The sequence below is a fragment of the Bos javanicus genome, chromosome 29 (genome assembly GCF_032452875.1).
Source record: "Bos javanicus breed banteng chromosome 29, ARS-OSU_banteng_1.0, whole genome shotgun sequence".
In the NCBI taxonomy this organism is placed as follows: domain Eukaryota; kingdom Metazoa; phylum Chordata; class Mammalia; order Artiodactyla; family Bovidae; genus Bos; species Bos javanicus.
The window spans coordinates 28830683-28858161 of record NC_083896.1 but is presented as its reverse complement, the minus strand read 5'-3'; the positions used below and the strand labels follow the sequence as shown (position 1 = coordinate 28858161).

General features: G+C 39.3%; 1 protein-coding gene across 8 annotated transcripts in view; it reads right to left on the bottom strand.

Annotated features, from left to right (window-relative positions):
* Positions 1-27479, bottom strand: part of CCDC15 (coiled-coil domain containing 15) — a 49967-nt gene that overhangs the window by 5149 nt on the left and 17339 nt on the right. For 5 of the 8 annotated variants that reach the window (XR_009734532.1, XM_061406312.1, XM_061406313.1 and 2 more), the window contains 5 exons: positions 25746-25820; positions 25322-25444; positions 24730-24852; positions 17379-17471; positions 16976-17079 (listed from right to left, as the gene is read on the bottom strand). Coding sequence is in view for 7 of the 8 variants with exons in the window: in XM_061406312.1 (XP_061262296.1) it covers positions 16976-17079; positions 17379-17471; positions 24730-24852; positions 25322-25444; positions 25746-25820 (518 nt within the window). In the remaining variant the exon portion in view is untranslated. Of the gene's footprint in view, positions 1-12409; positions 12671-16975; positions 17080-17378; positions 17472-24729; positions 24853-25321; positions 25445-25745; positions 25821-27479 lie in introns of those variants that run through there. The other 3 variants (XM_061406316.1, XM_061406314.1, XM_061406315.1) reach the window with 3 other exon arrangements.

Here is a 27479-nt window from a genome sequence, read left to right as displayed (position 1 = left end):
AAATGTGCAACACCAAGAGTGAACCCTAATGTAAATTATAAACTTCGGTTGATAATGATGTATCAATGCATGCTTATCACATGTTAACAGTTGTACCACACTGGTGGGGGTTTTTGATAATGGGGGAGGCTCTGAATGTCAAGGGATAGTACATATGAACAACTGCTCTACCTTCCTCTCAATTTTGCCATGAACCTAACTTCTCTATAAAAATAAATTCTTTATTAAAAAAAATACACTGGATGGGATTACTAGCAGGTTAAACACTGCAAAACTAAATCTGAAAGCATAATGATAGAAATTATCCAAAATAAACCACAGCGAGAAAATCCAAAAATTTAAAAGGAACACAAAAAAGCAATGAATCCAATTAAAAATGGGTAAAGGACTGGAAGAGATATTTCTCCAAAGATGATCTATAAATGACCAACAAACATAAGAAAAGTTGCTCAACATCACGAATCTTCATTCAAATGCAAATCAAAATCTCAATGAGATTATCACCTCATACTATATTCACAATACGGATATGTTTATTTGTTTATTAACACTACTTAACCGTACACTTAAACATGGTTACAATGGTAAATTATACATTATATGTTTTTACCATCAAAAGAAAAAACCGTGTCACATAAATAAGTGAATAAATGAAGGGAAAAAAATGAAATCAAGTTGTTTTTAGACGTAGAAAACCTGAAAGACTTCATCCCCAATACGGGCATAACGCAGAGACAGTACAGGCTTGGTTCTAGACCACTGTAATAAAGGGAAGATTGAGATAAAGCAAGTCACATGAAGTTTTTGGTTTCCCAGTGCATACAAAATTCTGTTTACACTGTCATCTTTTAAGTGTGTGATAACACAATGTACATGCCTTAATTTAAAACTAATTGGCATCAGCAGACTAGCTCAACACAGGGTTGCCACATACCTTCAATTTGTAAAAAGATGCAGTATCTACAAAGTACAATGAGGCGCGGCACAGTAAAACAAGGAATGCCTGTATACCCACAACTGCAGGAAATGTTAAAGGTTATCTTTCAGACAAGAACAAAATGATACTTCAGGTAATATATATAAGATTCTTATTAGTTAAATCTCTTTTAAATAATAACAGACTTCTTTAACAAAAATAACAATGTATTTTATATGTAAAAGTAAAATGTATAACAATAGTATAAAGGTTGGATGAGAGAAATGGAAGTACACTACTCTAAGATTCTTATACTAAAATTTTTATATTATTTGTGAAGTAGTATAATATCATTTAAAGGTAGAGTGTGAAAAGTTAAGAGATATACAACTATAAATCCTAGTGTGTGCATGCTCAGTCTCTTCAGTTGTGTCCAGCTCTTTGCAACCCCATGGGTTAGAGCCTGCCAGGCTCCTCTATCCATGGAATTTCCTAGGCAAGATGGAGTGAGTTGCCACTTCCTGCTCCATGGGACTGAATCTGGGTCTCATGCATGCACTAGCAGGTGGATTCTTTACCAATGAGCCACATGGGAAGCCCTATAAATTCTAGAACAACCAATAAAATAACAAAAATGTCATAGTTTACAGGCCAACAACGGAGATGCACTAGAATCATAAAAACATAAAAGTAATTCAAAAAAGGTATAAAAAGAGAAAAAAGAGAACTAAGAAGAAATGGGACAAACAGCAAGATAATATATCAAACCCTACCAATAATCACGTTAAAAGTAAATAGTCTAAACACCCAATTAAAAGGAAGAGATTGTCAGATTTGATAAAAATCGTAGGATTTGATTCAACGACACACTGCTGACAAGAAATGCACTTTAAATAGAAAGAAACAGATTAAAAATACAAGAAATGCAAAATATATGCTCGCACTAATTAAAAGAAGTTTGGAATAACTATATTAATATCAGACAATGTAGATTTCAGAGCAAATAAACTATCAGAGATAAAGGTCATTTCATAATTATAGAGTCAATTAACTGAGAAGACATAACAATTCCAAACATTTATGTATCTAATAAAAGAGCTTCAAAATACATGAAGCAAAGGCTTACAGAACTGCAAAGAAGATACAATAAATCCACAGTTAAGGCAGAGATTTATAATACCCTCTCTCAGTTATTGACAGAAAAACCAGGCATAAACATGGCAAAGATATAGACTTGATCAACATTCTCATGAAATTAAAAGATGCTTGCTCCTTGTAAGAAAAGCAATGACAAACCTATACGGTATATTAAAAAGCAGAGACATTACTTTGCCTACAAAGATCCATATAGTCAAAGCTATGGTTTTTCCAGTAGTCATGTATGGATGTAAGAGTTGGACGATAAAAAAAGCTCAGCACTGAAGAACTGATGCCTTCGAACTGCGTGCTGGAGAAGACTCTTGAGAGTCCCTTGGACAGCAAGGAGATCAAATCAATCAATCCTAAAGGAAATCAACCCTGAATATTCATTAGAAGCACTGATGCTGTTGAGTATATTTTCAAGTGTTTATTAGCCATTTATATATTATTTCCTTAGGAGAAATGTCTATTTAAATCCTTTGTCTACTTTTTAATTGGGTTATCTTTTTATTACTGAGTTGTAAGAGTCCTTTTATATATTCTGACTACAAGTTTCTCATCAGATATATGATTTGCAAATAATTTCTCCCATCTTTAGTTGTTTTTTTCACCTTCTTTATAGTTTTTAATTTTGATGAAGTCCAAGTTATATCAATCTTCTCTTTTACTGTTCGTTGGACAATTGATTTTTGACAAATGCACTAAAGTATGCAGTGGAGAAAGAATAACTTCAGCAAGAGGATATCCATATACAAAAAAACCACTTCACACTACATGTGAAATGAATTCAATCTAGATCACAGACTTAAATGTAAAACCTACAATGATAATCTTTCTAGAAGAAAACAACAACAAATTTTTGTGACCTTGAGTTAGGCAATGATTTCTTAACTATGACACCGAAAGTACAATCTCTTCAGTCATTTACGAAATGTAAACTAAAACCACAATGGGGTACCACTACACACCTATTCAAATGGCTAAAACGAAGAAGCCTGATCACACTTTAGTGTCGGCAATGATGTAAGGGGACTTGAACTCTCTCACACTGCTGGTGGCAACATAAAGTGGTACAACTACTCTAGAAAACCATCGGACAGTTTCTTTAAAAACTGAAATATATACCTACCATGATGATCCAGTCCACTCTCAGGTATTCACCCAAGAGAAAAGGTAACATATTTCCAAAGACTTGCACATGAATGTTCACTGCAGCTTCATCTGTATTAGCCCCAAACTGGAAGCAACCCAAATGTCCATCAACCTTTGAATGTATAGACAAATTGTGGTATATCCAAACAGTGGAATGCTATCTATAAGAAAAAGGAATAAACGCTTGATACCACCACAACAAAGACAAATCTTCAAAATAATTACTCTGAATAAAAGGAGGTAGGCCAGGACTTCCCTGGTGGTACAGTGGATAGGAAGGAGTCTGCCTGCCAGTGCAGGGGACAGGGGTTCAATCCCTGGTCCAGGAAGATTCCAACTGCAGCAGAGCAACTAAACCCATGAGCCTATGCTCTAGAGCCTGTGAGATGCTATGACTGAGCCCCTGCACTGACAGCCTGTGCTCCCCAACAAGAGAAGCCACTGCAATGAGAAGTCCGCACGCCGCAACTAGAGAGTAGGCCCCGCTCTCCGCAACTAGAGAAGCCCATGCACAGCAATGATGACCCAGTGCAACCCCCACAAAATAAAATTGATTGATTTTTTAAAAAAGGAACTGGGCCAATCCCACTTCTAGGTATATATCCAGAGAAAATCATAATTGGAGAGGATGCATGCACTCTTGATGTTTATTGGAAATAGTCAGGACATGGAAGCAATTCAGATGTCCATTGACAGAGGAATGGATAAAGAAGATGTGATACATATATACAATGAAATATTACTCAACCATAAAAGGAACAGAATAGTGCCATTTGCAGAGATGTAGATGGATCTAGAGATTGTCACACAAAGTCAGTCAGAAAGAAAAAAACAAATATTGCATAATATTGCTTATATGTGGAATCTAGAAAAATGACAGAGATGAACTTATGTGCAAAGCAGAAATACAGTCACAGATACACAGAACAAATTCACGGCTACCAAGGGGGATGGGATGAATTGGGAGACTGGGACTGACACATATACACTACTGTGTACTGAATAGATCACTAATGAGAACCTACTGTAGAGCACAGGGAACCCTGCTCAGTGCTCTGTGGTGACCTAAATGGGAGGGAAAGCCATAAAAGAGGGGATATATGCATACGCATGACTGATTCACTTTGATATACAGCAAGAAACTAACACAACATTGTAACGCAACTACACTCCAATAAAATTTAGTTAAAATAAAAGGAGCTGGGCACAAGAGGACATGTTGCAGAACTCCAGAAAATGCAAACTAATCTACAGTGACACAAAGCAAACAAGTAGTTGCCTGAGGAAGAGGGGGCTGCGCAGGTAAGAGGTACTACCAAGGGCATGAAGCAACTTTTGAGGATGATAGATATGTTCACTGTCTTGACTATGACAGTCATTTCATGTGTCTGTCTATGTATGTGTGAAATTTTATACGTGTAGTTTCAGTTCAGTTCAGTAGCTCAGTCGTGTCCGACTCTCTGCGACCCCATGAATCGCAGCACGCCAGGCCTCCCTGTCCATCACCAACTCCCAGAGTTCACTCAGACTCACGTCCATTGAGTCGGAGATGCCATCCAGCCATCTCATTCTCTGTCGTCCCCTTCTCCTCCTGCTCCCAATCCCTCCCAGCATCAGAGTCTTTTCCAATGTAGTTTACTGAACATCAATTATACTTATTTTAAACAAAACACCTTCTAGCAGAGAGCAAAAAACACCTTCTAGTTGCACAATGAGAAAATTGCCAGAAAATCTAATTTAAGAGCTTTGGTTAAGAAATATAACTATTCGGGACTTCCCTCATGGTTCAGTGGTAAAGAATCTGCCTTGCAATGCAGAGAACACAGATTCAATCCCTGGTTGGCACACTAAGATCCCACATGCCACCAAGCAACTAAGCCTGTGCACTGCAACTTCTGAACCCGTGCTATGAGAGAACCCGTGCACCTCAACGAAAGACCCTCCATGCCACAACTATGATCTGACATAGCCAAGTAAGTAACTATTTTTTGAAAAGCAATATAATTCAAGACTCGAACTTATAGACGTATGCTGATAATGTCAGTTGCTAAAAATGACTTTGAAACAAATCAGCTGCTATTTTCTGAACAGTAGTATGAGGTCAATTCACACACCTCTTCAACAAAGCATGGTCTGCTGAAAATTCTGGGCTTCCATCCATTTGTAGCAGCCTGTTTACTCCAGGGGAATTCTGGGCTTCCTTTGTTAGATTAATACAGGTATATACTAAAAACCAGGAAGCTGTCCTACAAAGGCTCAAAGATCAGGCACTGGAAAAGTACAAGAAACTTGATGTGCGACTAAGTTCATCCAGATTCTGTCACCTCCAGTAGAGGTGACAAGTCCACTCTAAACAAGGATTTTCTTATAACTGTTCTGCACACTTGCCATTCTTTCTTGAGCTGTAAGTCTACTAGGAGTATTCCTCAAACAGTCTAGAACATAAAAATAGCTTATATGGTATGTTGTTGTTGCTTAGTTACTAAGTCATGTCTGACTCTTTGGGACCCCATGAACTGCAGCATGCCAGGATCCCCTGTCCTTCACTGTCTCCCACTGAGTTGGTGATGCTATCTAACCACTTCATCCTCTGCCATCCCCTTCTTCTCCTGCCCTCAATTATTTCCCAGCATCAGGGTCTTTTTCAGTGAGTCAGCTCTTTGCATAAGGTGGCCAAAGTTTTGGAGCTTTAGCTTCAGCATCAGTCCTTCCAATGAATATTCAGGGTTGATTTCCTTTAGGATGGCCTTAGGTTTGGACTTTAGGTTTGATTTCCTTGCTGTCCAGTGAACACTACTCAAGAGTTTTCTCCACACCAGAGTTCAAAAGCATCAAGTCTTCAGCGCTCAGCCTTCTTTATGGTCCAGCTCTCACATCTGTACATGACTACTGGAAAAAGCATAGTTTTGACTATACGGGCCTTTGTCGGCAAAGTGATATCTCTGCTTTTTAATACACTGCCTAGGTTTATTGTTGGAGAAGGCAATGGCAAGCCACTCCAGTACTCTTACCTTGAAAATCCCATGGATGGAGGAGCCTGGTAGGCTGCAGCCCATGGGGTCACTACGAGTCAGACGCGACTGAGTGACTTCACTTTCACTTTTTACTTTCACACAATGGAGAAGGCAATGGCAACCCACTCCAGTGTTCTTGCCTGGAGAATCCCAGGGACTGGGGAGCCTGGTGGGCTGCCGTCTATGGGGTCGCACAGAGTGGGACACGACTGAAGCGACTTAGCAGCAGCAGCAGCAGGTTTGTTGTAGCTTTTCTTTCAAAGAGCAAGTGTCTTTTAATTTCATGGCTTCAGTCACTGTCTGCAGTGATTTTGGAGCACAAGAAAATAAAATCTGTCACTGCTTCCCCTTTTTCCCCATCTATTTGCCATAAAGTGATGGGACCGAATGTCATGTTAGGTTTTCAAATGATGCGTGTTAAGCCAACTTTTTGACTTTCCTTTTTCACCCTCATTAAGAAGCTCTAAAGAGCTTCCTTCACTTTCTGGAAAGAGGAAAGAAGTTCCTCGTCGCTTTCTGCCATTAGAGTGGTATCATCTCCATATCTGATTGTTGATATTTCTCCTGGCAATCTTGATTCCAGCTTGCGATTCATCCAGCCTGGCATTACACATGATGTACTCCACACAGAAGTTAAATAAGCAAGGTGATGATATACAGTCTTGCTGTATTCCTTTCCCAGTTTTGAACTGGTCAGTTGTTTCATGTCCAGTTCTAACTTCTGCTTCTTGACCCATATACAGGTTTCTCAGGAGACAGGTAGGTCTGGTAGTCCCATCTTTTTAAGAATTTTCCACAGTATGTTGTGATCCACACAGTTAAAGGCTTTAGTGTAGCCCAAGAAGCAACAGTACAAATTTCTCTGGAATTCCCTTGCCTTCTCCAACGAATACTGGCAATTTGATCTCTGATTCCTATGCCTTTTCTAAATCAGCTTATATCTGGAAGTTCTCAGTTTACCTACCGCTGAAGCCTAGCTTGAAGGATTTTGACCATAACCTTGGTAGCATGTAACATGAGCACAACTGTACAGTCATTTGAACATTCTTTGGCACTGCCCTTCTTTGGGACTGGAATGAAAACTGATCTCTTCCAGTCCTGTGGCCACTGCTGTGTTTTCCAAAGTTGCTGACATACTGAGTACAGCACTTTAACAGCATCATTGTCTAGGAAGATGCTAGGTAGGTTGCTTCCGTCCTCACTGTCGTGCCCATCCTTACATAAGGTTTTCTCCTGATCCCTCCAATTTTCTTAAAGAGATCTCTAGTTTTTCCCATTCTATTGTTTTCTTCTATTTCTTTGCACTGTTCATTTAAGAAGGACTTCTTATCTCTCCTTGCTATTCTCTGGAATTCTGCATTCAGTTGGGTATATCTTTTCCTTTCTCCCCTGCCTTTCGTGTTTCTTCTTTCCTCAGCTATTTGTAAAGCTCTTCAGACAACCGCTTTGTCTTCGTGCATTTCTTTTTTTGGTAATGGTTTTGGTCACGGTCTCCTGTACAGTGTTATGAACCTCCATCCATAGTTCTTCAGGCACTGTCTACCAGATCTTATCCCTTGAATCTATTTGATCCTCCACTGTACAAGCATAAGGGATTGGTTTAGGTCATATCTGTGTGGTTTTTCCTACTTTCTTCAATTTAAGCCTGAATTTTGCAATAAGAAACTGATGATCCGAGTCACAGTCTGCTCCAGGGCTTCTTTTTGTTAACTGTATAGAGCATCTCCATTTCTGGCTGCAAAGAATATAATCAACTTGATTTTGATATTGATGATCTGGGATAGCAACCCCTGGTGGCTCAGACGGTAAAGAATCTGCCTACAATGCAGGAGGCTCAGGTATGATCCCTAGGTTGGGAAGATTCCCTGGAGAAGAGCATGGCAACCCACTCCAGTATTCCTGCCTGGAGAATTCCATGGACAGAGGAACCTGGCGGGATATAGTCCATGGGGTCCCACAGAGTCAAACATGACCACACGGAGACCATCTGGTGATGTCTATGTGCAGAGTTATCTCTGGTGTTGATGGAAAAGGGTGTTTGCTATGTCCAGTGTGTTCTCTTGACAAAACTGTTAGGCTTTGTCCTGCTTCATTCTGTACTCCAAGGCCAAACTTGCCTGTTACTCCAGGTATCTCTTGACTTCCTATCTTTGCATTCCAATCTCCTATGATGAAAAGGACATCTTTGTTTGGTATTAGTTCTAGAAGGTGTTGTAGGTCTTCACAGAACCCAGTCAACTTCAGCTTCTTTGGCATTAGTGGTTGGGGCATAGACTTGGATTACTGTGATACTGAATGGTTTACTCTATAAATGAACCAAGGTCATTCTGGTGTTTTGGGGACTGCACTCAAGTCCTACATTTTGTAGTCTTTTGTTGACTATGAGGGCTACTCCATTTCTTCTAATGGATTCTTGCCCACAGTAGTAGATATAATGGTCACCTGAATTCGCCCTTTCCTCTCCATTTTGGTTAACTGATTTCCAAGATGTCGATGTTCACTCTTGCCATCTCCTGCTTGACTATGTCCACTTTACCTTGATTGATGGTCCTAACATTCCAGGTTCTTATGCAATACCGTTCTTTACAACACTGGATTTTACTGCCACCACCAAACACACCTGTAACTGAGCATTGTTTCTGCTTTGGCCCCGTCGCTCCATTCTTTCTGGAGCTATTAGTAATTGTCCTTGGCTCTTCTCCAGTAGCATACTGGATACCTTCTGGCCTTGGGGGGCTCATCTTCCAGTGTCATATCTTTTTGCCTTTTCATACTGTTCATGGGGTTCTCGCAGCAAGAATACTAGCCATTCCCTCCTCCAGTGGACCACGTTTTGTCAGAACTCTTCACTATGACCCGTCTGTCTTGGGTGGCCCTGTAATGGCATGGCTCATAGCTTCACTGCATTACATAAGCCCCTTCACCATGACAAGGCTGTGATCCATGAAGGGGATCACAATCAAACTCAAATGCAATATAAAGTTGGAACAAGGAAGAAGTAAGAAATCTCAATACTCCAACTTGTGTAGAGAGATGTTTTATTCCTAGTAAGGATCAAGATATAAAGGCATACCAGGCAGTGTACTAGGAACATGAGAAAGGTAATGTGGAGAAGAGCCACGGCACACATACTTATTCACATCTGAATTTTCTTTTTTTGGCCATGCTGCACAGCATGCAAGATCTTACTTCCCTGACCTGGGATTGAACCCATGCTCACTACAGTAGATGTGCCGAGCCCTAACCACTGGATGGCCAGGGAATTCCCCACAATTAACTTCAAAATATACATCAATTTGTTCTCTTAAAATAGAATGCGTGATATAAGTAAGAGAATAAAAGGAAGAGGTTAAAAAAGTATAAAAGTTTAAATATGAGCCTAGGATCATAGGTGCCCTTCGCCAAGGATCTATTTACATAAAGATCTTTTCCCAAAGAGAGCCAGTTTAAAAAAGTAAATGTTTTCAGGACATTCATATTTGATTAGTTCAGTAACTCCTGAGCTGGTGAAAAATGCAAATGTGAAAAGATTTTTTACAGATGAGAAATCAAACTGAGGTTTTCAATTGTTGATGTTGTTTAGTTGTGTCTGTTTTGCAACCTGGTGGACTGTAGCCCACCAGGCTCCTCTGTCCCTGGGATTTCTCAGGTAAGAATACTAGAGTGGGTTGCCATCTCCTTCTCCAGGGCATCTTCCCCACCCAGGGATGAAATCCTCGTTTCCTGCATTGGCAGGCGAATTCTTTACCACTGAGCCACCAGGGAAGCCTCAGGTTTTCAAGAGTGAAACTTAAATGAAGCCAAGTGAATAATAACAGAACGGTTTAGTTACTGGTATCATTCTCCATAGGCTTCCCAGGTGGCAGTAGTGGTAAAGAACCCGACTGCCAACGCAGGAGACATGAGACGCTGGTTCGATCCCTGGGTCAGGAAGATCCCTTGGAAGAGGGCATGGCAACCCACTCCAGTATTCTAGCCTGGAGAATCCCATAGACAAAGGAGCCTGGCGGGCTACAATCCACAGGGTCACAAAGAATCAGACACGACTCAAGTGACTTAGTGCACACACACATAATTCTCTATACCATTTATTCTCTGTATCTATAAACTAAGAGCTAAGGAAACATGTCAGCATTGTTTCTCAAACGTGGGTAACAGGAAAATTACTCGAAATTGTTGGTAACAGGACAATTACTAGCAGTGATGGAATCAGCCCTTTCCCCTTCTTCCCCCCTAGTTAGTCCTCTCCTCACAGTCAAACATCTTAAGAGTCTAGCCTTTTCCTCTCTGATCTGCTCTCTCGTCCAATGTGGCTTTTAAGACCCATCAATCACTCCACAAAACAGCTCTTTCTAAGGTCATTGGTGGCCTACAGGTTAATCCATCTAGCATTTACATTCTCAACAGGGCCAACATTATACCCACGGCAGCAAAAATTGATTCAAGGGAGCAAAATATCTTAGATGTTAAAATAGTTTGTGGCCCTCGAAAAGGTCATAGTACATAAACAGAAATATACCATGTCTATTTCTTACTCTAGAAGAAGGCATTGTCCATTTCTTATTCGATGCCTTCTCCCTAGGTGACTTTTTGCATACCATCTGCTTCTGTGACCACCCCTATCATCTGTAACTCATTAAGCTCCAGCTCCAGCATAGACCATTCCTCTGAGATTTAAACCTAGTTAACTGGCTGCCAGTTTGACATTCCACTTGAGTGTCTCAAAGGTATTTATCTGGGAAAAGGATCCACAGCTTTGGTTAGATTCTCAAGTTAAGAACTACTGCCACACAGTAGTTTCAGAAAGGATTGTAACAATAAAAAATGGCAAAATCAACTTAAAAAGTTGATGAAAACAATTACTTTATAAACCTCTCAAATGTCTTTAAAGCTTCTTACGTAAATACACTTTTTAGTTGATACACAAGAGAAACTTAACTAGGTTGGAAATCAAGATGTCAACACATGGGTTTTTCCCAGGGCACTGACGTGAATACAATTACAGTGGTTCTCAACCCAGTGTCAAACTTTCAGTCAAAGAGAGGAAGAATATAAAACTCTGCAAACTGATTTGTCAACTTGCTACACTGAGTGTCTGCACAATAAGCAGATGGCAATATTTACATTTGGAAAGCATCCTGAAGAGAAAGCAGTATCACAGGTAAAGTACAGTAAAAATACATTCTTAGAACTACAACAACTCAACATCTTGTTAGTCATCTTTCATATAAGGTCACGACACTAATCCTTTACAAAGTTAAATTTCGTAATAGATAGACATCTAGAACTAGAATTGGAGACTTTTTGGCTCTATGAATTCATACTTCTTAAGCAATCACAGAAATCTGCCAACACTAACACTGTCAGATAAAGGGAACTCTGCATTCAAGAATAAGAAGTAGCTTTATTTCGGGGGTTAAAAGAGGTGTCTGCTAGAAAAATAGCTTCTTAAGGAGATGAAAGAAATCTTCCTCTTCGGTACAACAGGATTAATGTCTAATCTAGCACAGTCTAAATCTCTGCCTGCCAATCCTGTTTTCCTGTTCAACCTTTTTCTCTCTTTCTTGATTCCGACAGTATTCTTCCTTAGTGATTTCTGAAATCATTACTAAAAATAACGTAATATTTCCTACTAGATGCTCTACTTGAATTTCCTTTAGGCACTTCAAATCCAATTTGCCCCAAACTAAACTTATCTTCTCCACCTCTACCTCCTTGCTGGAAAATCTGTTTCAAAGCAGCTCATTAGGTAAATAGGCTAAGGGTGGCCTAAGCCATAAACCTGGAACTTATCTTTGAATTCTCCTCTAGCAGTATCTTATCAATTCTATGTCTTTTGCTCTTAAAACTGCCTCCTCCTCACTGCCTCCCTGGCCCTGGCTTATAACTTACTGAAGTTACAGACTTCAAAGCAGTTAGGTGATGGAACTGAATAAATTTGGGATTGAATCCCAGTTCTGCCACTGTTAAGTATGATCTTTACTGTAGGCAACTTAGTTAACCTCTCGGGGGCTCATTTTCTCATCTGTAAAATAAAAAGGATAATTATCTCCTAAAATCTAATCTCAGCCATTTTACCCATGCCTCACAATGTGTCTAAGTGGCTCCTGTTTTCAGGATAAAATCCAAATTCCCTCTTATAACATACAAAGTTCTTTATGATCTTTCCTCATTTTATAAGGCTTACCTCTTGCCATTCTATTAGCTCCAATCACATCCAACTCAGAAGTGTCGTGCTCCTTCGTGTTCCTGCTTTTACAGTGTTGGCCCTTCTGCCTGGAGTTCCTGTCTACTCCTGGTGCACCGCTTCCAGCTGCGTCTCATACACTCTTCTGACCCTTCACAGCTCAGCCCAGGAAGTCTTCCCTGTACTGCTATACCGGGACCCCAATTTTGAGTTCAAAACAGTCTCTGTGCTCTCATACCTTCTTGTAATGTTTTCCTTCTACTGACATTAGAAGAAAGATTTTATTTTACTAATATTTTACTTGATATTTCTACATTTATGTTGATTAAAGAAATTAGTCTGTAATATCGCTATCTTTTAATATCCAAGACAGGTTGATTTTAAGGTTATACTGGCTTCTATAATTATTTGGCAAGTATTCCTGTTTTCCATTCTCTGGAATATTTTATGTAAAACTTAGTGCTTAAATATTTGGCAACTAACATTTATTGAGCATGTACCACATGCCAGATTCTACACTAAGTTCATTTGCCATGTTACCTCACTTAATCCTCACAGCAACTTTCTGAGGCGTATATTCCTCTTATATCTGTTTTATAGAGAAGAAACTAGGGCTAATAGTAACTTTCCCAAAGTCACAAAGCTGGTGGGCAGCAGAGCTAGGACTTGAACACATATCTCCCCAGGTTCTTAATCACATGCTATATTGTGTTGTAATACTTAAACATATTGCACTATAATTATTCATTTATTTGCCTCTCCATTAGTCAGTAGAATCTGTCTACTAAGATCCTTGAAGGATGGGATCATATCTTCCATATTTTGTATGCTTTAAATCTAGTATCATGTCTACCAATTAATATATGCTCAATAAATAGCTGCTAAATGAATAAATGAAGACGTATCATTTGATTCTCGTAACAACTGGGTGAGGTAAAGTGGTTACTATCAACTCCTATGTAGAAAGCAGGTATATGTTTACTTTAGAATGCTGCTAAAGGGGTTTTGTCTTTAAGTTAAAACAAATAACTCCCTTGCAAAGAAGGGCATACATTTAATTTCTTCAACAAGTAAAAAGCAAAAAAATAATTTTATATTATTTTCAAACTGTCACTGACAACAGATTTAATGTTCTGATACCATCTGTAAGACAGAGACCTTCATATTTCTTCTGGGGTCAAGAGTATAAATCCAACAAGAAAAAGATTATCCAGTGAGAAAATGGCAATAAAACAAAAGCCTTAAGCAGAAAAGCTTTTAAAGAAGGTCAGCAGAATAGCTAAAGAAGAATTCCCCACTGACTACACCATGTGGTAGGCATGTCATAAGAAGATTTAAGGTAGACATAAACTACCCACAGCAGAGATGTCTTGGCTTCAATTAGATGAACTAAAATTTCTATTCTGTGTTTTGCCTGATGAGTCTGTAAAATGCTTATATATGGGCACCACAGAATTCAGATTTTTTTCTTTTTGATGGAGATCAGATCAAAATTATGGCAAAATGACTAAATTATAGTACGACAAATCTGGCCTAGATATAAGAATGGACTTCCTGAGAGCCAATGTCCTTAGATTCTGAAACTATTATCCAGGGAATTAAATAATTACAGTCCCAAAGAACATTAAGAACAGAAAAGATCCCTGAACTATTTAAACAGAATTCTGCCTAAAGGCTACCCTTGGTAAATTCACGAGGATTTTCCCAAGCCTCTCTCTTCTAATCCCAATCCAAAACACACATACACATACACTTTTCTACTGTAGCAGTTTTTGCCAAGTCACTTTTAGGACAATGGTGTTATAACATGTCTCAAAGGGGAAAAAAATGTGAGAATAAAAACATACCAAAGGAACTACTAAACACCTCACAGGAAAACCACTCTCACCAGTGGACTGCCACATAAAAATTTCAGAGTCTTTGTAGTCTTTATAGCAAAAAAAACCCAAGACATTAATCTAGGGGGCCCTTTCTGCTTAGGCTCCCAGAGTCAAACATATAAATAATAAAAAATTGAAATGCAGAAAGAACAGAAAAAAATTACTTATTTCCCCCAGTGAAGGACAATTCCTAAACATCTTGGAATGCTTAATTTAATCATTGTGTTCATCATCATTGTTCTTGCAAAAAGCTTTGCTTCCGTTGGGTCCATGGCTTGGGAGAAGTTCAGGGGCAGTTAAGAAGCTGTCCTGGGGAAGAAGGCAGATGCTTGGGCAGAAGCCCTAAGGTCAGGGGCTAATAGGTGAAGCAGTGACCCTAATAGGTCACTAGGTCTTCTTATTTTAATTTCAAGTAAAATTTATGTTCACAAGAGAAATTAAGTCTATAAATGTTGCTTTCTTATAAAGTCCTTGTCAGGTTGGTACTAAGATTATGCTGGCCTCTACAATTATTTGGCAAGTATTCACTATTTTCCATCCTCTAGAATAGCTTATATAAACCCTGGTGTTATTTTTTCCCTTAAATATTTGGGATCCCCTAATGCAGACATCAACCTAGACAGCATATTAAAAAGCAGAGACATTACTTTGCCAACAAAGGCCCATCTAGTCAAGGCTATGGTTTTTCCAGTGGTCATGTATGGATGTGAGAGTTGGACTGTGAAGAAAGCTGAGCACCGAAGAATTGATACTTTTGAACTGTGGTGTTGGAGAAGACTCTTGAGAATCCCTTGAAGAGCAAGGAGATCCAACCAGTCCATTCTAAAGGAGATCAGTCCTGGGTGTTCTGTGGAAGGACTGAAGCTAAAGCTGAAACTCCAATATTTTGGCCACCTCATGCGAAGAGCTGACTCATTGGAAAAGACCCTGATGCTGGGAGGGATTGGGAGCAGGAGGAGAAGGGGACAACAGAGGATGAGATGGCTGGATGGCATCACCGACTCAATGGACATGAGTTTGAGTAAACTCCAGGAGGTGGTGATGGACAAGGAGGCCTCGTGTGCTGCGATTCACGGGGTCGCAGCGTCGGACACAACTGAGCGACTGAACTGAACTGAATGCAGACATCTGAGCCTGGATCTAAACATTGAGTTTTTCTTTTTGGTAAAATTTTTTTCAAAAAGTGATTTAATTTGTTTACATTCCATAAGTGATTTCTTTTTGTGGGGTTAGTCAGATTTCTATTTTTTCTTGCATTCATTTTGTTCTTTTGAAGAGTTTGTCTATTTCATCAAAGTGTTCAAATTTTCTAATGTCTTCTTATTAACATTTAATGTTTCTAGGCTCTGTAGTAATGGCTTCTTTTTCATTCCTAATATTGGTAAATGATGCCTTCTTTCAAGTAACAGTTTTAATTCTTCCTTTCTGATTTAATGTCTTTTATTTATTTCTCTTGCCTAACTGCTCAGGCTAGGATTTCCTATACTATGTTGAATAGAAGTGGCAAGAATAGGCATTCTGATCCTAAAGGAAAGCTTTCAGCTTTTTACCATGGAGTATGATGTCAGCTATGGACTTGTCACATATGGCCTTTATTATGTCAAGGTACATACATGTCCTCTATATTTGCTTTGTTGAGAGCTTTTATCATGAATGAATGCTGAATTTTGCCAAGTGCTTTTTCTGCATCTGTTGAAACAATCACATGATCTTAATCATTCAGTATGTTAATTTGGTGTATCACAATGATTCATCTGTGGATGTGAACCACCCTTGCATCTCTAGAATAAATTCCACTTGATCCTGGTGTGCAGTAGTTCCTTAGAAAAATGAACATCCTCTTACCATATTACTTAGCAAATGTACTCCTCATTATTTACCCAAAGGAGCTGAAAATTTATGCCCACACAAAACCTACACATGGATGTTTAAAGCAGTTTTATTATAACTGCCAAATCTTGGGGGAAAAAACAAGATATCCTTCAGGAAGTGAATGGACAAATAAACTGTAGTATGCTGCTGCTGCTGCTGCTAAGTCACTTCAGTTGTGTCCGACTCTGTGCGACCTCATAGACGGCAGCCCACCAGGCTCCCCCGTCCCTGGGATTCTCCAGGCAAGAACACTGGAGTGGGTTGCCATTTCCTTCTCCAATGCATGAAAGTGAAAAGTGAAAGTGAAGTCGCTCAGTCGTCTGACCCTCAGCGACGCCATGGACTGCAGCCTTCCAGGCTCCTCTGTTCATGGGATTTTCCAGGCAAGAGCACTGGAGTGGGTTGCCATTGCCTTCTCCAAAACTGTAGTATATCCAGATATTAGAGTATTATTTGTCCATATGTAAAATAGGATTATGATGTGTCAGTGTAGGTTTATGAGTTGTAACAAATTCACCACTATGGTACAGGATATTGACAGTGGAGGAAGCAGTCCATGTGCAGGGTAAGAAGTAAACGGGAACTTTCTGGACTTTGTTTAATTGTGCCATGAATCTAAAACTATTTCAAAAAAAATAAACCTATTAAAAAATATAACTCTTAACCATCTTTTAATATTGCAACCCAGATCAAAAATAGCTGTTTCCACTATGGATAAGAAGGTAAAACCACTGCCTGACTCTTTCTAAAATCTAGCTTCCAAAATGATCTTAACTGGTAATTCACAGCTCACACTGAGGATCAAAGAACTTACTTTTCAATTTTCTTCTTATGTTCTTTTTGCCTTTGTTGTTCTTTCACTTGTTCTCTTTCAATATCCATGAAAAGTCGTCTATACCTCAGATACTGCTTTTGACGCTAAAGAAGAGAAGTAAAAATTTTTAAGACTCTGCTCTCAGAGACTTTCCAAGAAAGGAAATATCCTTACTACTAGCTCAGTAGGTTGCTGCTGCTGCTGCTGCTAAGTCGCTTCAGTCCTGTCCGACTCTGTGCGACCCCAGAGATGACAGCCCACCAGGCTGCTCTGTCCATGGATTTTCCAGGCAAGAGTACTGGAGTGGGGTGCCATTGCCTTCTCCGGCTCAGTATGTTAGGACACAACAAATTGCTTCCAATCTCACATATACTGATGTCCAAAAGCCATTACCACTACATACCTCTTTCTTGTCTTCCTCTTGACTTACTCCAGACTGAAGTGCCAGGGGAGTTTGAAATTCAGTGTTCAATCTTGATTGATACTCATCACCAACCTGTTAGGAAGTCCAGTCACACAAAGTGACAAAACTGCCAAAAGCGAGACCTATGCACATTTTTGATAATTTTATCTACTAATTCTTTCCCCTGCAATCTTGAGCTCAACGAGATTCAAAAAGTTAAATATATATATATATATATAAAAGAATAAAATTTTAAGAAAGAATAAAAGGCACTAAACAAAAACAAAAGACTCAGGTCAAAGATATGGATGAATTCATGACAAATCAAAATGTACGGAAGCCTTCTAAAATGGTCACTTAAAATCATTCTATTATGACTGTGTGCTTGGGATAGAATATAGGATATAAAATTAGATCTCTTACTATCTCATATCTATAATAATTTTCAGCCACTATGGAGAACAGTGTGGAGATTCCTTAAAAACTGGAAATAGAACTGCCTTATGATCCAGCAACCCCACTGCTGGGCATACACACTGAGGAAACCAGAAGGAAAGAGACACGTGTACCCCAATGTTCATCGCAGCACTATTTATAATAGCCAAGACGTGGAAGCAACCTAGATGTCCATCAGCAGATGAATGGATAAAGAAAGCTGTGGTACATATACACAATGGAGTATTACTCAGCCATTAAAAAGAATACATTTGAATCGGTTCTAATGAGGTGGATGAAACTGGAGCCTATTATACAGAGTGAAGTAAGCCAGAAGGAAAACATAAATACAGTATACTAACGCATATATATGGAATTTAGAAAGATGGTAACAATAACCCGGTGTACGAGACAGCAAAGAGACACTGATGTATAGAACAGTCTTATGGACTCTGTGGGAGAGGGAGAGGGTGGGAAGATGTGGGAGAATGGCAATGAAACATGTAAAATATCATGTAGGAAACGAGTTGCCAGTCCAGGTTCGATGCATGATGCTAGTTGCTTGGGGCTGGTGCACTGGGACGGCCCAGAGGGATGGTATGGGGAGGGAGGAGGGAGGAGGGTTCGGGATGGGGAACACATGTATACCTGTGGCGGATTCATTTTGATATTTGGCAAAACTAATACAATTATGTAAAGTTTAAAATAAAATAAAATTGGAAGAAAAAAAAAAAAAAATAATTTTCAATTTGTACACATTCTTGATGGTGTGAATTTAGAGAATAAAAGCTTGAAAGAAAAGATTATAGCAATCAGCTGTCATGGCAGGGAAGAAACTAGAACTTATTTTCTTCCAAAATACTAGAAAGCCTGTTGACATAACTTAGTATACTTACTTTCACATTATATGGCTCAAATTATGATCTCTAACTTTTAGAAATACAAGTTTTAAATTACTTTGATCTTTTTAGCTTAAAAGTTATTTATCAAAAAAAAAGTTATTTATCTGTCAGCAAAGTTGCAAGATACAAGATCAGTATGCAAAAATCAATTACATTTTTATGTACTTGCAACAAACAATTCGAAAATGAAATTAAAGGTAAAACCCACATAATATACCATCAAAATACACCTTATGAATACATTTAATAAAAGAAATATAAATTATACACTGAAACCTATAAACCATGTTAAAAGAAATAAAAGATCTAATTGAGTGAAAAGACATCTCTTGTTCATGAATCAGAAGACTTAATACTGTTAAGATGGCAAATGAGTCAACAGATTTAATGCAGTCTGCATCAACATTTAAGTTGATGGGACTTCCCTGGCAGTCCAGTGGTTAATATTTCACCTTCTAGACTTCCCTGCTGGCCCAGTGGTTAAGACTGCACCTGCCAAAGCAGGGGACATGAGTTTGATTCCTGGTCTAGGAATATTCCACATGCCGCAGGCAACTAAGCCCACGTGCCACAGCTACTCAGCCCACGCTCTAGAGCCTGTGTGTCACAACTACTGAAGCCTGCACACCTAGAGCTTGGGCTCTGCAACAGGAGAAGCCACGCAATGAAAAGCCTGTACACCACAACCAGACAAAGCCTTCCTGCAGCACTGAAGACTCACCTTCCAATGCAGGAGACGGGGGTTCGATCCCTATTCAGGGAGCTAAGATCTCACAGGGCTTGCAGCACAAAAACCAAAGCATAAGACAGAAGCAATATTGAAAAAAAAAAAAAACCCTCAATAAAGACTTCAAAAATGGTCCACATTAAAAAAAAATTCAGTTTACTTCTCTGTAGGAGTTGACAAGGTAATCCTTAAATTCATACGAGTGAAAGTCGCTCAGTCGTGTCCGACTCTTTGCAACCCCGTAGACTATACAGTCCATGGGATGCTCCAGGCCAGAATACTGGAGTGGGTAGCCTTTCCCTCCTCCAGGGGATCTTTCCAACCCAGGGATCGATCCCAGGTCTCCCACATTGCAGCCGGATTCTTTACCAGCTGACCTTTACCCAAAATAGCTGAGATGATCTTGAAACAGAGAACAAAGTTGGAAAACTCACTCTTTTCAATTCAAAACTTATTACAAAGCTACACTAATCAACACGGTGTGGCACTAGCCTAAGGACAGACCCACAGATCAGTGGACAAAACTGGCAGTTCAGAAATAAACTCATATTTACAATCAACTGATTTTTGACAAGAGTGATGAGAATTCAGTGGGTAAGAAGAGTCTTTTCAACAAATGATGTTGGGTCACCCTGGATACCCACATGCAGAAGAGTGAAACTGGACCCCTACCGGACACCATATATGAAGATTAATGCAAAGTGGATCACAGACCTGAATGCAAGAGATGTAAGATTCTTTAGATATGACATCAAAAGCACAAGCCACAAAAAAGTAAATAATATGGACTTCATCAAAATTAAAAATTTCTGTGGTGCAAAAGAAACCACTGACAAAGTGAAAAGACAACCCACAGGACAGGAGAAAACATTTGCAAATCACAAAATAAATAAGGGTACTATATGTAGAATATATTAAGAACTCACATAAGTTAATAATCAAAAGACAAATAATCCAATTAGAAACTGGGCAGAGGATTTAATAGTTTTCTAAAGAAAATACACATATGGCCAATAAGCACATGAAAAGATGCTCATCATTAATCATCAAGAACATGTAAACCAAAACCACAATGAGCTATCATTGCACAGCCATTAAGAGAGCTATAATTAAAAAGACAAAAGACAATTACAAGTGTTAGTGAGGACGCGGAAAAACAGAAACCTCGTAATACTGCGGGTAAGGATGAACAGCGCTGCGCCACTTTGGAAACCAGTTTGGCAGTTCCTCCCGAGGTTAAGCATATGGATACCAGAAGTCTCAGCAATTCCCCTCCTACTTATACACCCAAGGAAGATGGAAACACATATCACAGAAAAACATATAAACGAATGTTCACAGCAGCACTATTCACTATTAACAGTCAAGCAGTAGAAACAATCCAAATGCCTATTAACTGATGAATGGATAAATAAAGTATGCTACATGCATACAATGGAATATTATCCAACGAACAGGAATGAAGCATTGCTACATGCTACAAGGTCTATGAACTTGGAAAACATTATGCTAAGTTAAAGAACTCAGTGATAAAAGGCCATTCTATGATCCCTTTTATATAAAATGTCCAGAATAGGCAAATCTAGAGAGATTTAAAAGTAGACTAGTGGTTGCCTAGGGCTGGGGTTGGAGGTAAGGGGCAAAAGGGAATGAGTGGTTGCTAAAGGGTATGTGACTTCTGGGCAGTGATTAAATATTCTAGAAGTGACTATGGCAAAGTTTGCACAACATTCTGAATATAGTAAAAACAGTGAATTGTACATTTTCAATGGGTTGTATACCTGTATGGTATACAAAGCAGCTAGGCTTCATTATTTGACTACTCCTTATTTGTGAATTTGCCTATTCACCAAGATGTATTTATCATAGAATTAATGCTTGCAGTGCTTGTGGTCGCCTCCAGACATGAACAGTACTGGGAAAAATCTGAGTCATCAGATGGACATGTTGTCAGCTAAGGTCAAACACTGTGATGCTCTGCCTTCTTCTTTCAGCCTTCATACTGTAAACAGTATCCTTTCAAATGTACACTGAGTCCAAAGCTTTTTGCATTTTTGTGCCTTTTTTGTTATTGTGCTATTTAAAACACCCCTCAAGCACTGTGCTCAAGTACTACCTAGTGTTTCTAGCATAAGAAGGTTGTGATGGGCCTTATGGAGAAAATACATCTATTAGATAAGCTTCATTCAGCCATGAGCTATAGTGCCGTTGGCCCTGAGTCCAATGTTAATGGATCAACAATACATATTAATAAGGTGTCTAAACAGAAATTCACACAAAACAGTTAAGCAATGGTTCAGTATTGACTAAAATTCAGTTGCAGTATTTATGGCAAGTTTATAGAACATAACTATTATGAGTAAAGAGAACTGACTATATACCTCAATAAAGTTTGTTTGTTACAGATAAAATCTAAAAACAGTACGTAGCAAAAGGTTAATGGTGGCTATCTCTGTAATTTGGGGTCTTTTATCCTTTGTATTTACTTTTTGCTGAAATAAAAATGAAATCATTTTTTCTGCTTTCATAAAAGTAAGAAAGGACTTCCCCAGTGGTCCAGTGGTTAAGAATCCGCCTGCCAATGCAGGAGACACAGGTTTGATCCTTGGTCCAGGAAGATTCCACATGCTATGGAGCAGCTAAGCCCGTGAGTCTCAACCCCTAGAGCCTGTGTGCCACAAGAGAAGCCACCGCAATGAGAAGCCAGCACACCTCAGTTCCAGAGAGCCTGCGTGCAGCAACCAAGACCCAGTACAGCCAAAAATAAGTATAGGAAAAAACATTTTTTTTGGTTAAGAAAAATTGGACCTCCAGCACTGGCCAAGAAGTAAGCCCATTCTGAGCCTCTAGTTCTCTCTCACTGATTCTAAGTATAAATTGTAGGAAATGTGGCTCTAAGTATCTGCAGAGTATATGGGTGGGGTACCCTGAAGAGGGGTGAGTTTGGAATGCTACTCAATACTCTGTAATAACCTAAATGGGAAAAAGAATCTAAAAAAGCATGCAGATATGTACATGCATGACTGAGTCACTGTGCTCTACACCTGAAACTAATACAACATTTAAATCAGCTATAAACCAATAAAAATTAACTAAAAAAAAAAAAAAGAAGGGTGAGTTAGAAAAGCGGATTCCTTAATTTTGTGTATGAAATGGCACACATCCCAGCATCACCCCTGAGCTGTGCTGCCTGGGATGGACTTAATGCAGTATAAAGAAGGCTCTGAGAACTGAACTAACATTGGAGCTGCTGTTCACAGAAGATGAGAGAGAACTTGGAGCCTGAACTTAACCAGGTCAGCTGCCTGCTAGAACAAAAAAAGGAACGTTCTTCAGAGGATTTTAACAAGAATATAATGTTCAAAATTGGACACAGAAGAAAACATGGAAAGTGAATCCAGAATATGGATCCAAAGAAAGACAACTCTGGGATGAGACATTCCTGGTGGTACAGTGGATAAGACTTCACGCTCCCAATGCAGGGGGCCTGGGTTCGATACCTGGTCAGGGAACTAAGATCTCATGTGCCACACAGTCCAAAAAAAAAGGGACAATTCTTCCCGAGATTAGTAGAAACAGGGAAGAACGGCAAAAGAGTAAATGGTCAAGGGAGTTATTGAATGATGGCCCCTTTTTTAATGAAAGTCAGAGAGTACAGGGTTGCAGAAAGAACTTTATGGAGTATTTAAGGTTTGGAATTATCAGTGTGGGCCATGTGTGAGGGAGCTAACAAGTAGCAACTAAGAAAAACGCTAAGCAGCACTGGGGATCTAGCTGTGACTGTAAAACCCTAAGTATGAATGTGTATAATTGTATCTATACCATTAAAGAGGGTTTTCTTTACAATAAACCTGGATTATTCGGGAGTCTGAAAGGTCAAAGGACTGATCTAGGATTTTCAGGGCTGGTGTGACAGAAGGACAAGGAGAGGTTCTGGCTATTAAAGTGGCACCCTGAATCAAACAGTCAGGATTAGGTACCCCTCTTCTTGCTCAGTTAATGGCCTATCCATTCTCTACCACTAATTACGCTGCTTCATAATTATCGCTTATTTGTCAGTCTCTCTTCTTCAGACGGTCTGAAATTTGAGTGCTAAGTCTTATTCACAGCTATATCTTTAATATTTAAAACCTAAACAATGGCTAACATCAAACTGGTGCTCAATAAACGTTTGACTGACTGACCAATTCTTTCTAAACAAATTTAGCAAGAGACAAGCAGGTACTAGGCACCATGCTAAAGGCTGTCCACACTCCAGTAAACAAAACAGGTATGCTATTTCTCTTCATAAAGCTTACAGACTACTGGAAAACATGGAAATAAGTAATTACCAACTGTCTTGTGTATGGAGAAGGAAACAAACAGAATACAGGGACAGAGGAAAAACACAAAAGGGGAGGAGGCCTAATCTTGACAAGGTGGTCAGAGCAGAAGTTAAAGTTGAAATCTAAAGGATGAGAAGCAAAAAAGAGAAGACTCTCAAAAAGAGGGAAAAAATAGGCAAAGGACAGCAAGTAGAAAGGGCTTGCAGAATATAGAAATGGTGATGCAGAATAAAACACAACAGCCTTCCCTTAGACCAACCTTAGAGACCCAAACCAAAAATAATAAAGAAGCTGCAGTTCAGTCTGAAAAGCTCAGCCCAAGTGCTTCTTTCTGCCTTTCTTCCTCCTTTTCTTTCTGCTCTCTTAAAAGGACCAAGGGAAAATTTCTCTTTATCTCTTTCATATATTCTAACAATGCTAGTTGCCTGAAGGCTCTGTTTCTAAAATAACAAAAAAACACGAGTTAGAAATTATGCAGACAGTGTAAAATTCTGATGGGAATAAACTAGACTTCAGTCACAGGGAAATCTCAGTAGGCCACAGTACCGTGACACTTTCTTGGAAAACATAACCCTAACAAGTTCCAGCCTAAATGTCTTAGTGATCTGCCTTATGCTCTACCAGGTTCCTGATGGGGATCTAGTCCTGGCTGTTGGGTGCAAGATTCTCCTGACCCCGACCCTTCAGAAACCACTTACTTCTTTCCTTCTCATAAAAGAAGAGACACCAAAAATACACGTTTTATAAGAGAATACACATGTAAAAAATACAATTTTCCAATAGGTAACAAGTGTTTCTGACAATACCCTAGCCTTCAGGGAGTAATCTTAGGTCAAAACAGGTTTCACACACCATGAAATAAACCAAGAATCTGCTTTTTGCTCAGGCTTACTGTTCCCAGCTCAGTAGGTACCTATGACCCTATCTAAATTCCACTGCTCACGCTCCACAGTCTGCTCTACCTGTTTTCTGCTGGAAGCCTCTCTCTGCTGCTTGGGCGCAAGATGGTGATGCCCATCCAGAAGCAAATCTTCCTGCCATCTTTCAGCTGTTCCAACACATGGTTGCTGTATGGAGCATAAGCTCTAAAAGATACAAAAGCATTCACCAAATTGCATAAGCAGTGACATGATGTTGGTAAAAATACTTTAGGCTGCACTGATAGCCCTGATGTAACCTAAACATGTCAGAAGAGTCTGATGCATTAGGGAATGAAAGCAGACACTACTCTTGCCACTGCTACGGATCTTAAATGTATCTGCGAAGCAATCCTAAGTTTCTCTACTGGTAAAACAAGGAATAATGGCATCGATCTCCCAGGGTTATTTTGAGAGTTTAATGAGACAAAGGATACAAAGTTCTAGAACCATTGTGGCTATGGTAAATGTTTAATGAATTTAAGCTGTTATTCATAATGATACTAATAACATTACTAATACTATTAATAAGAGATAACACTATCATCGCTTGCTGGCAGCATAGCTCTAGCAAGCCCATATCAAACTCTCACTAATTGACTTTCTGCTGCTTACTCTTCACTATACTAGGCTCTACCTTCTCTCTGGCAGAAACTGGATCCTGGATTTCATGAACAACACATTCACAGTGCTCCAGAAATAGCTCCTCTCTCCATCTCTCATCTGTCACATTATGTGAGGCCTGCCCGAAGTTCCTGTGCTAAAAGAAAAGAAACCTTGAACAACTGTCCAAGAAGCAGCATCAGGCCAGGGCCCTAGCGAAAGCTTCAGTGAAGAGGCCAGAACGAGTCTCAACAGGGCAGAACAGTCACAGAACAAGAGGGCATTATACCTTTGCCCATTGTTATTGACCTTAACACTAAACCCCTGAAGCAGTTATGACTTTGCCCTGCCAATCTGGAATTCAAACCTAAGGAATCTACTGTAACTTACTCCCCACTATATTCTGTTCTACTTACTCTCTGGGAGAGGCTAGGTCTTGAACACTGGGTGAGACATACCAACCACACTCCAGAAGCAATTCCTCTTCCAAGCTCCGATTTCTTGAAACATGAGGGTTGCATAATACACTTGCTCTAAAGGAACAACAAAATACAAAACTAATTGAGCAAAAATAATAGGTTATTATTTAATAACCTATTAAATAATAATAGTAGTTTAATAATAGTACTGTATACTTCAGTGACAACCCAAAATAATGATACTAGGGGAGGATAATTTAACAGGTGTGTGCATGCATGTATTTAATATAAAATTTCCAAACATACATTAAAGTAGAAAAAAAAACAGTATAAGGAATCTAAAGATACCCATCACCCAGCAATTAGCAACATCATGTTTTTTCATATATCTTTTCTCCCACATTATTCCTAGAGTATTTGAAAGCAAATCCTAGATTATTCTGGCTTTTTCTTTTTCTTTTTTTGCATGGGGTAACTCTTTATTCAACAACACATTTAGAATAAGATAAGGAAACAAGAAAATATCTTTATAAAGTTGCCAACATTTTCTCAGGTAAAGCCAGGAAACAAGCTTGTGTTACTTCCCTTAAGCACGCCTACTCAATGTCCCCGATAATTCCATGCATAAACAACACAAGTGGTGAAGTCTGGGAAGTTTTGAGTGGCAAACAGCTTGTTTTGTTCTTCATCATAATTGGTCTGCAAACTGGATGTCTGGCTTTGGTATACTGCTTCAGCTGCCCAAGAGTAGAATTCCTTCAATGTATAGAAGACTAAATGTTCAAAGCCAAATTTACTGAAGGACTTGAGTTTACCAAGAACTATTTACTGACAACCAATCAATATTATACAAGTAAAATCTACCTCTTATTTGGCCCAAATGACAGACTTATGCTTTGTCACCTGGACTCTCTTTAGATCTGACACATTTTGAAATAACTGAAGACATCATACTCTTAGCCTAATGCCAGAAGCTTTAATTCTATGCAGCCTACATACAAGCTAGCTTGACAAGCTCTAGCCCAAATCTTAAGTAATCTCAGTTCAGTCGCTCAGTCATGTCCGACTCTTTGCAACCCCATGGTCTGCAGCACGCCAGGTCTCCCTGTCCATCACCAACTCCTGGAGTTTATTCAAACTCATGTCCATTGAGTCGGTGATGCCATTCAACCATCTCATCCTCTGTCATCTCCTTCTCCTCCTGCCTTCAATCTTGCCCAGCATCAGGGTCTTTTCAAATGAGTCAGCTCTTCGCATCAGGTGGCCAAAGTGTTGGAGTTTCAGCTTCAGCAGCAGTCCTTCCAATGAATATTCAGGACTGATTTCCTTTAGGATGGACTGGTTGGATCTCCTTGTAGTCCAAGGATTCTCAAAAGTCTTCTCCAACACCACAGTTTAAAAGCATCAATTCTTGGGTGCTCAGCTTTCTTTGTAGTCCAACTCTCACATCCATACATGACTACTGGAAAAAACATAGCTTTGACTAGATGGACCTTTGCTGGTAAAGTAATATATCTGCTCTTTAATATGCTGTCTAGGTTGGTCATAACTTTTCTTCCAGTAATATATCTGCTCTTTAATATGCTGTCTAGGTTGGTCCTAACTTTTCTCCCAAGGAGCAAGCGTCTTTTAATTTCATGGCTACAGTCACCATCTGCAGTTACTTTTTTAGAAAGTAGACAGAGTTCCCACTGTCTTCTGCTCTACCTGCTCTCTGGGGGGAGGGGAGCAGGTCTTACATTTTAGGTTGAACATACTGATGACACCCCAGAG